The sequence below is a fragment of the Echinococcus granulosus genome (assembly GCF_000524195.1).
Source record: "Echinococcus granulosus chromosome Unknown EG_S00027, whole genome shotgun sequence".
Classification (NCBI taxonomy): domain Eukaryota; kingdom Metazoa; phylum Platyhelminthes; class Cestoda; order Cyclophyllidea; family Taeniidae; genus Echinococcus; species Echinococcus granulosus.
Window position 1 is genome coordinate 923,772 of NW_020170407.1, and position 10,870 is coordinate 934,641.

General features: G+C 44.9%; 1 protein-coding gene across 1 annotated transcript; it reads right to left on the minus strand. All coding sequences in view use genetic code 11, as the record gives it.

Moving 5' to 3' along the window:
* Positions 1 to 6,762: 6,762 nt before the first annotated feature.
* On the minus strand, positions 6,763 to 9,460 carry EGR_04431 (Glycine receptor subunit alphaZ1; the record flags this gene model as incomplete). Its single annotated transcript, XM_024493680.1, has 2 exons — positions 6,763 to 8,130; positions 8,894 to 9,460. 2 exons carry the CDS (start codon positions 9,458 to 9,460, stop codon positions 6,763 to 6,765), a joined length of 1,935 nt encoding a protein of 644 aa, XP_024352001.1.
* Between the last annotated feature and the right edge of the window lie 1,410 nt (positions 9,461 to 10,870).

Below are 10,870 nucleotides of genomic sequence, written 5' to 3' on the forward strand. Positions count from 1 at the left end.
GCTCATCATGACGACGACTTTACATGAGCAAATCAGAAGTGTGGGATGGTACTTTGGACTTGCCTCTCTTCAGTTTAGGCTAAACTGACCTATGCGCACATTGTTCCAGCCACAAATATTTAAAGCCAGATGGAAGGCCCTAAATCCCATTCAACGCTTTGGAATTAATCGGCTAGCATATAGTTAAAAGCCGACCATTGCAAGCAATGACCTAGTTGTGCGCCAGACTGCCTATCCATCAAGTCTTCGCACCAGTGTATCGCAGCCTCCTGAGACTTCCCTGAAGACGAAAGAAGACACAGTACTCGGGCAGAATATGTATTCAGCACAGAGAAGGTGTTTGGGCTACTGGCATGGCCCGAAAGCCAGCCCGCCCGGCGTAGTACAAAAGCCAAGCCAAAATGGGCGCCTAACCAGAACCGGGAGATATACAACCATCGTATTACATAGCCCCTCTCCTCTTTTGAGCGTCATCACCGGCGCTCCTCTTGGTCAACCTCTCGCGTCAGCCATCGCAACGCAATCAATGCTGTTAAGACACACCCGCAGTCCGGCCGCGTCGGTCATCAAGTTTCTATGCAACTAAGGAGATATTTGACCGCAACGTCACTGATCCCTCTTAACAATTTAACTGGATCAGCAGTTTCGTCCGGTTTGAGGATTTGATTCAGGAACGGTAATTGTACCGGTTATCTTGTGTTCCCATAGAGAGATGTAGACACACTGGAGTAAAAGCAGATTAGCGTAAGGAAGTACGGGATTTAATACAGGTCCATGGGGAAAGGGTTTCGCGTCCGCTCCTCCTCACCGCGTTGTTTCCACTTTGGAGCTGCCCAGGCCCCAATCAGCTAGTAAGGAAATGGAGAAGATAACGTGAATCCACCTTATCAACAGCTACATGTAGGTATGGTAGGAAAAGTCTGTAACGTAAATCCCAGATGCTTCACAGCTAGTCAAGCTTCAGTTGTTAATAGTTTTCCTGTAGAATACGGGACTGGGATAGATGCCGAAGGTCGACGTCAATTTCGGCACTTATGCTTAGGGGTCAATACCATTCTCCCATTTGTAGTATATGTACCTCTCTTGCTCCGCTAAGGTTCGGCACTCAGCATTGAGAATCAGGATAGATGTCATTTGAAATCGGGTTCGCTTTCCATTGCCAACAATGTAGGGTTCTGTGACCCCCGCGAATACAGAAGAGGACATAATACTCGGGTAGTACATACATACTCGACATAGGGAAGGTACTACGGCTACCAGCGTGACTCGAAGTCCAGCCAACCCGGCGCGGTACTGGGGCGAAGTCAAAGTTGGCCCCTCACCAAAACAAAGGGATAAACTCGGCAATGCAAAACAACTTGTTAAATAAAGGACCTTTAAATTCTGACTTTTCAGCGCAGCCATGATCATTGTCTGCAATTTTTACAAATGTGACTGAAAGGTTATTCTTACTTTTTTCGGCATTTAGCCGTAGATGATTTTCTTCATTAACCATATAACTTACAAAGCAAATTATGCACGTCCTAGTTTCAAATTTTAACCACAGAGTTTTTTACATTTTGCACGTATTTTTTTGAGTTTTAAGGCAGTTTTTCGACCTGTTTAATTGTTCCACTGTATTGTTTAAGTGCATCACATGTTGTGCAGAGATGATCACGTCTGTGGTGTTTTGCTCAGTCACTGCTTGAGGTATTGCGGTGCGGTCTTGGTGTCGTCCTATCTCACGCTTTTTCCTTTCATGTTTTATGCGTTTATACGCTTCATGTTCGCGCGTTTGGCAGTCATCTCGTGAAAGACGATGGTAGTGAGATACAGAGGAATCGAGCATCTTGCTACTCCGTCTTTTCCTAAGATGCTGCTTTGACCATCCCGATTACGGGCGTTGTTCGTCGTCAACATTGCCTGTAGACACGGGTTGCGATGTCACAGCCAATATTGATGAACGAGTGGCGTCTTCTACCGTCGGTTTTTTTGCTCTTTTGCTGTCAGTCGGTGTCCCAAGGGTGGTGATCTACTCAGTGGGAGTATCACAGCCCTGCTTGGGACACATGCTGGCAGCTCGAACGACCGAATTTCACCACTTGTTTTGTCCGAGATGTCTGGTTTGTAGGTCTGTAGAGTGCATCGGGGCTGGCGTTCACGCGGGTAGGTTTTTGCTCTGTAACGCTGGGCATTGTTTGGTCTGGGTTCTGAGTGCAGGCTCTCTTACTTGTTTGGCCTCCAGGTTGGGCGCCGCTGTGGGTTCGCCTGGGTGGCGTCGTCGCTCGTTCCGCCTCTCGGCGTGCGAATGCTCTGCGTGGGTCGCGGAAGTCGTTGACGCCCATTCTTCGGGTTTGTTTGGGGTGCCTTCGCCAGCTTCGTTTACGCCGCGCTCCTGATGTGCATTTCGACCATACTTGAGTTCTGGTGTACCCTGGCGTTTGGCTTTGTACGGTTTTTTAATGGAGGTGGTCGGTCGATGCCAAGAGACCACTATGGCCGGCTATGCACCGCGAACGTGCAGTCTTAGGTTGGTCGTGTCGATGCCGCAGGCTAGTCAGCCATTCCGACACCCGGCCGCTAGCGCGTCCAAGTACCGCCCAGATGCAGGCTCGAGAGAAAGATGATGAAATTCGCCTTTGAAGATGTTTGCATCCAACCCCTTGGAACAGCTGTTCAAAGGTCTTGGACACATCGGATGTGAATTGAGGCTTGTCCTAGCTCGGCGTGTTGTAAATGACGGCAATTGGATTGCGTTCGTGGGACTCGAGGGCAATTTCGGGCCCTCATCCTTTCACGTAGCTGTAGGTTGCGGGTTGGGGGGGGGTGAGTGCGGTGCCATCCCTTGCAGAGTTTCACCCTCAAAGTGAATCTGACGCGCGTCATGTTAGTGCAATTACTCGATCTTGTCATGGTTAGCATAGTGGATGCCTTACTTCAACTGGAACACGATATCAGTTCCCGAGCCTGGCTTTAATTCACGGTAGTGCCGGGGCCACCTTGATGGACCAATCAGCAACGCGAAGGCCCAGTTTGGAGGGGGCACGTCTATTGCCAAACTAACTCGTTCCAAAGCACGCGCCGACATGACGTGTCAAGCCTCAAAATGTGACTTCAAGATAGTCAATACGACTAGTTCCGCATTACCAAATTACACTACCAACCATGTATTTCAAGTTTCGGCTGTTAAATCATGAAACACTGATGGGTGTCGCAGGACGAGTCCATTTGTTTACTTTGTCCAAGGTTACGCCCTACGACCCAATGGCATCCCAGAACCCAACTTGACCATTGCAGTGACGATTAATCTTTCTTCTTGATATCTTCTTGATAGGGAAGAGCCAATGTAATACACGATCCCACAACCTCCAATTGCGTATATCGACAGATGGACTCCTAATTATTAAATTCCCCAATTGAAGCGCTGCTGGAAGATGCACTAGTGTGGCTGAGCAGCGTGTTTTGAGACCATCCGCAAGCGGGGAAGCGTTTTCCACACAGCCAATCCCCTGCCTGATAAAACGGGATATTGGGCAAAGCACATGCCACATCTCACACCAGCCCAACTGCAGATGCTGCTGGCTGTTAAATCCCCACTCCCCGTACGCGTCGCTAAAGCCCAGGCCAAAGCGGCTAGACGGTTTACATTATGTGCATGAACGGGAACAGAGGGCGTCAACAGTGATATGCGTGCGTGTAAGCCTACAGATTAGCGCATCCCTGGCCTGCGCCAGTATCTAATTGGTTCGTTTGCCTCCGCTATGCACCGGTGGCCGGTGTGTTCACATGCCTAATGCGACGTTTCGCCTGCCGTCCTGATTGCAAAAAATCGATACATCGCAGCAGTGCTTGCCAAACGCGTTTGTGTGCGTACGTACGTGTGCGCATGCGGACGCAAATACAAGTTTGTCGCCCTCACTGTGCGTGCCTTTGTGGGTTTGCTCAGTGTGTCCAATTTTGAGTTTAGTGTGTCTGGATTTTGTTCGTTTGTGCGGGAGGTTCGTCCTCGTTGTTGATTGGCGCACACACATGGGGTGTTGTGTGAATCACGGGTTTGGCCAGATGGGGATGACCCCTGTGGTTAAGGTCTGATCACATGACCGATTAGGGACTTGGGAACTGCCTGGTGTGTTAAATGCCTCGTCATTTATTGGAAGACTTCTAAAGTAATCCTAAATGAACTGGCTTGAATTTAAATTTTCCGTAGTTTTTGTGTTTTTATAAGCTTCCTTCAATCCATTTACGGTGTTTACCACGAGTCACTGCCCGGCCGGGGAACCGCTCTTCTCGCAGGCCTGTAATTTAGATGAAAATGTTAGGCTGCGCAAATGAACTGGAGGTCATCCGACTACCGGATGGTGAAAAACATTGGCGCAGATACTTCAATCTGGTAAATTCCAGCTTCCGTATTATGGGTTACTTTGAAGTTCTAAAATGATGCTGCCGGGGTTGTGTTGGGAATGGTTTTTTGAAATATGGACTATTCCGATAAACTATGCGGGCGAATTTGTCTTGTCTAGAGGCACATGTTCTTTTCGTGGGATGAAGAGGTTTGAAAATAGGATGGTGCCAGACTGTCACAGCTTAGTAAACCGGATTTGAGTATGAATGCGCTTAAGCCTCAATCTCGCTTAGAAATCATCAAAGCAATGCGCCACAACCATCTGTCTATTGATTGACTTGGCGCACAACAGGCGAAATGACGTTGTCAACAGCTCCATCATTTGAGAAACGCAGCCTGGCACTTTTGTCGACTTCAGAAATGGCCAAACTGTAGCATACCGTCTCAGCAACTTCAACCTGTTTGATACTCGAAAATATTTACTACTTTTCTACTGCCTTTGCACTCGATCCAAAAGTCATGTGTAAAGTAGTTTTGCAGCTCTACGACTGAATGGAATCAAGAGGTTGCACAAGACACACTCCCAGGGCCATTGTACGTAACCAACAGAGTGGCTCTCAATCATGGTGCGTTTTCTGCGTGAGGTCGTGCACTTTCCAACTCTTTCCCAATACTAGATTTACAAGACAAAGGCTACGGGAACGGAATGGAATAGAGGCGGCACATTCTTAACACACATATGTGATCGAGAAGACCAGCAGCTAATACCATTAAATTTAACAACGTCAAGCCCGTTCATTATCCTTAGCCCTACTTACAATTTAAAAATAGGCAGTCGCACGAATGATAATACACTTTTCTTGTTATGGAGAAATGAAACACATTGCCATGGGCAATGTCTCAAAGGTACTTAACACCTCTTAGGTATGGGACTGAATCGGCTAGTGATGACTTTCACGGGCCTTGGCTGACAGCAATTGATGTCCTTCAATTGACTTAGGTAGTCATTCCAAAACTTTTTCTGCATTCGATAGTCTTCCTCAGCATACTTGTGGATCAGAAGATCGGCAAGGCTGTCGGGTTGGCTCGGGAGATTGTGCTGCAAAAGCAAAATGACCAAATTACGCTGTGGACCCGACAGTTTCGGGCCAGAAGGACCAACATTCTGGAGTAGGTGAACTTATTTGCGAACTTCTGGGTCTACCAATCCGAAAATGGGGAATGAGAATATGCCAATCCCTAGTGCCTTTCATACTTGTCAAAAAACACGATTTAGTAAGTGTAGGAGGCGCACTCAATAGGACTACCAACATGCAAAGTTACAGCCATCATGTTACTTAAATACCTTCATCAGTATGAATTGAATTTTAGGGGATGGGAAGTGTTTGGCACATAACTCGGCTTTACAATAGCAATATGCCATTATGAAGTGACCCGATGTTTTGTTTAGCTGTGTACTGGACCAGGCGGGCACTTGAGCCTCCACAAGTTGTAATTCTGCTCTGCGGCATGACATTCGAGTCACGTTGACAGCTTCCCAACCCTCCCAAAGCTTGTAACATATGTTATTTCACAGTGCTTCGGCTCGCTGCTAATTCAGCGAAAACTCGAGATACTGCAAAATCCCTTAAAAGAATAACTGGTATACCATACCTACCACCTAAGGAAAGTCAATATTCCTATAGTGATAAAAATACTCGAATGTGATTGGAGAAGTACGAAAATTTTTCTCAAAGAATCATTAACTAATTTGGGTTGCTAAAATTAATCTTTTCAAGCGAAAAGGGAACTCTTGTTCTTCAAGATGCAGTCTCTACCGTGAGTGCTAAGTCGGTAGTGCAGTTTAGAACAAAATTTATAAGCTAGAAACTCCTATACCATTAAAATCTGGAAGGTGATATTTGAAAAGACAAATATTTGGCACAAACATTTGTCGTTTTAATTCGAATCAGAGGTGAAATTGGAGTGGACAGAAGGTTTCCGACGGTTTCAAGGTTGGGGAAGTTATAAGGATTTATAACAGCTTACAAACTTTAATTATTGCGTGATAACATTAGAGCCGATAAAGTAACGTAACGAAAGTAATGAAAAGAAGCACGCAAGCTCCTCTCCAGTACAAAATTTCACTCAATGTGTCGCTTTTACAAAGGAAATATTGCATACGTTACTGAAAACGCCAACTAAACGGTCGAAATACAAGTGGTAATTGCTAGTTTTAAATTATATAAAGCGGAAGAAAATCCTAATTTGAAGTTAAATAAGATATTTCCTAAAAAACATCAATTTGAAAAGGAAAACATGCGTAACAGTGCATTTTTTAGGGAAGACAAATCTACCTACGACGACAACAATAAATTTGACGAGATTTATCAATAGTGCATGAATTGATAGGCGGGCGAGTAGGTGGGTGTGGATCTGAGCCACCTAGCAATATTCGTTCACTAATGTTTAACGATAACAAGGTAGTAAAGCCAATAGCAGCCATTGTATACGAGATAGGCAACAGGGAAGATGAATCGACTGTAACCGTCTACAATGGACTCCACCTCGCCAAGCATTTTGCGGGTCTGATTAGGCGGCCGGAGATCCCCCTGATGTGTGAGGACGGCCTCTACATGGGCAAACATTTCAGCCTGCCTCTTAGTTACTAGAGCGGCACGACTGGCGCTGCTTGAAATCTCCATGTAATAGACAGCCTTCCACCAACGTGCCAACTCCTCACGGACAATCCGCCGCACACCAACACGCCAAGAGATAAGCTTTTCATGGTTCATAACGGTGAGCGCCACTGCATATTCAGCCATAACACTGACCACGAAAATGATCGAGCATATGAGCCACACATCAATGGCCTTGGCGTAGGAGACTCGAGGAAGACTTGAGCTTATAGATACGGCTTGGGTGCAGAGGCCCTGAAGACAAAGCAGACCCAGAGGTACTCTTGCTGGAGCAGCGTCGGCTGGAACCCAAAAACTCACCCAGGAAACCATTATGATAAGGGCATTGGGGATGTAAGTAGTCACCAAGTAACTACCCAACTGTCGTGAGAGGTGGAACTTCACCAGAAGGCAGGTGTAATTTCCGGTGGAGGTGGAAGCCTCCTCAGTGCAGTCAATAGTGGTGAAATTGGCGGGCGTGTAAAACTCAGAGATTTGAAGATCTTTAGTAAGTTCGAGAGCGTTTTGGTCGGTCCAATCAAAACGCAACTCTTGAAATGTGTAACCGTATGAACCGATGTTTATATCACACACCTGTTCGTCCATAGGGAAGTTTTGTAATTCCATCTGACACGCGAAACGCATTGTAATTTTCTGACTGTAGAGTACTTTTCCGCTAGGGTAAACGCGAAGGAGGTAATTGGGGAGAGTCATCTTGTGCAAATAACCGTCCTTTCCATTACGAAAGAAGAGATCTGGTAGCCACACTTGATCCTTCAGATTTGGCGAAACAATAGGCATTGTGTAGCTTGCATGCTCAGGTAGGTGTTCCCACATCAATCGGGGATCCACCCAAGTTTGACGTAGAAGTGCATCCACGTAGTAATCCATATTCCGAACGTCGACAGAAAAGATAGCTAGAATCTTCATGTTCACTTTTACCACGGTGGATTCGTTGAGCAATTCAGTGGGTCTTTCATGAGTCTTGTAGTTTTTGAATATAGTTGCCATGATCTCGTCCCGCTGACTTTTGAATAGACGCGGTTTTGCGGCAAGAACGGAACTCTCACGTGATTCATAAACATTGTATTCGACCGGTTCCGTTACCTCCATTGGAATGGGATAAGTGACTTCAGTTAATGTGATGATTGGCTGAAGAGTAAGAAAGAGTGCATAAAAACGGAATATGCAGACTGGAGGGAACATCATGACACTGCGCGCTTCCACATCTGGTCGGAATGCTCGTGATGTGGGAAGCGATCGTGGCTGAGTGTTGATTGGTTAAAAGACATTTGTAAGGGCATACGAGAGCGCGCACACGCGGTGCTACGACGCCTGGAGGGAGGAATGGCAGAAGGGATTGTGACAATAACTCACAGCTACACACGTTTTGCTTCGAACCGCAATCGTATTAAGGAGTGGCAACTCAGTACCATATTTAAACACGAATAATTTGAGAAGAAACGGAGGCTGGTGCCGAACGGACTCAAGGGGGCAGAACGGGTTAGTTGGGCAAAAAATTGTTCACAACAGGGCAGAGAAAACGCATAAAACAATTTAAAAATGGTTTAAGGAGTTTCTACATCACCAAGTGCAAATATAATGGGAGAGTTAGTCGAAAACCGTAAGAATCTCGTGCCTGCGAATGAGTGAATTAGTAAGAAGTCATTTACGCAAAATACTTGATATTGTAGGGGGCGACTAAAATTCCAGCGCAATATAACACCAATAAAGAAACTTATTCCTGGATGGCCAGGCCATAAGTGTCCCATCACCCGAACAAACTGTCAAGCGTGCTTTTAGCTAGGTCAGTGCAATAGATGCCTGAGATAGAAAAGCACTTCTATACTATCCGCAGATAACTCTTGAGTCAGGATGACGAATGTGTGGCTGATGGAAATTGAAACCACCTCACCCTTATGTATCTGCTAGTGCTGGGATAGAAGTACTCCCGTCGGATGAAAGAAAGTGGGGGCACCGTCTTGTTATACTCAGAGTATCCGAGTCGAGAAGGTGACAGATTCCAAGGCTTATTCTTCCTCTGCCTCGGTCGTCCCGTTGTCGACAGTGGTAGACACGGGGTGTCCACAATCTTCGGAGTCGATAGTGCAGGTGGTTTTAGTATACACGCCGAATGATGCATATAAGCAGGCACTTTAAATTGGTAATCGGAACAGGGGAGCTTGCTGTCCTGCGGGCTGTTTGGAACGCACTCTGAAGGTACCTCGTTGGAATCTTTATGGGGTTCGTTTTTGTAAAAACAAAGGAGGTCTTTTCGTCCACCCAGCTTCTGCAGGCGAATCAAGGGAGTGTCGGTTGAGAGTAATTTAGAGAATGGCCTCTTCTGGACGTGTTCCTTCGAATCTTCGGGGTGAAGGCCGATTAAGGGGATAGAGGAAAGCGGCGGCACTGGTTTGGGATCACTAAAGGGCTTTTCCATTGCGCAATACATCCAACCGACTTCGCACCTCTTTTGAGGCATCTTTGCTAGATTCCAGAAACACGGTTCAGTAAATAAAGGCTATTTCAAAGTCTTCCATGCGTTATTTTGCCCCGATTATCACATGAATTAATATTATGGTAAAAAAAATGATTAATCTCAAACTGGAGTACGGTTAACCTAGAGGAGCTAATTTTGCCAAATTCACACCGACAAATACCAGTATTTGCAGAAACAGGGCCGCCAACGACAAAAATGGTCAGCTTGTACTCCATCAATTAAGACTATGAACGTAACGCATAACCATACTTTTAGGTAGTTTGGGTTAATCAAGTCCCAATCTAGATGATTTTTGAAAGAAAATGCATACTGTAACGAGCATAGATGTATTTGATACAGGTAGGTTTTGATTTTAGGCGTAGATCCGAAAAACTGCACACGTATTTCATTGACTTTTAAAGCTACTAAGCCACAATAATGGTAAATAAAATCAAGGTGGTAAGGCTTGGGTTAAAGAGGCCAGCACAAATTCCAAGTTTTACCAATACCTTCACTAAGACATTTTTGTTTCCGTGAATAGTGAGCTTTAATAGATCCAACTTTGATCCAAAGAAATTCTACGAAAAAATGAGGTGCAAATATCGCGTTAGCAACTAGAATTAGCAGCTTAAGGTAAATTTAAAGTAAAAATGTCGCATCTGCCATAATTTTAGGAGATTTTAATGGCGGGATGCACTAAAGTACCAACACCGAAAACGACATTCAGACATACGGAGTAAGTACAATAATAGCGTCAGTTGATCCCTACCCAGAGGAATACCATAAATTTGTGAATTTGAATACAAACATATAAAAACTGAGCAAACTGTAGGCAATTAAACACGGTGTTCTACTACACCGGTAAATCAAACGATACGTTACACTTGAACGATAACTGGTTCATATATCAAAAGACCGCCAGCAGAATGAAAAACACTCTCGGGCCACCATAAACTGTATACTCACAGGTACATATAATGACGCGATCTACTGAGCAGCATACTTCTCACAAAGATATTACGAAGGTACATTTGTAGGTCTAATGAGTCCCCAAAAATTAAATTAAAACTGATTTACATGCACTTAATATAAAAACCCAAATTCAAAAAGTTAAGTGGCCCAAATTTTTCAAGCGAAGTATGTGTGTAGCAGCTATAGTCAAACCTATACATATATCTTAAGCAAGGAATTTGCTTGCTTCCTACTTTCGGAAGCATGACTTTGGAAACTAAAAAATTCTCATTAGATATGTTGAAGCTTATCCCACAGCAGTGATTTTACCGTTATTGAATCCACTTTTGGTTCTATAATATGCAAAACTTACGTTTAATGGCGCCAACAAAAGGACTAGTTTTTTGTAGGATTTTGTGGATTCAATGCATTGCTTAACGGTATACTTAACTGTAATACGAC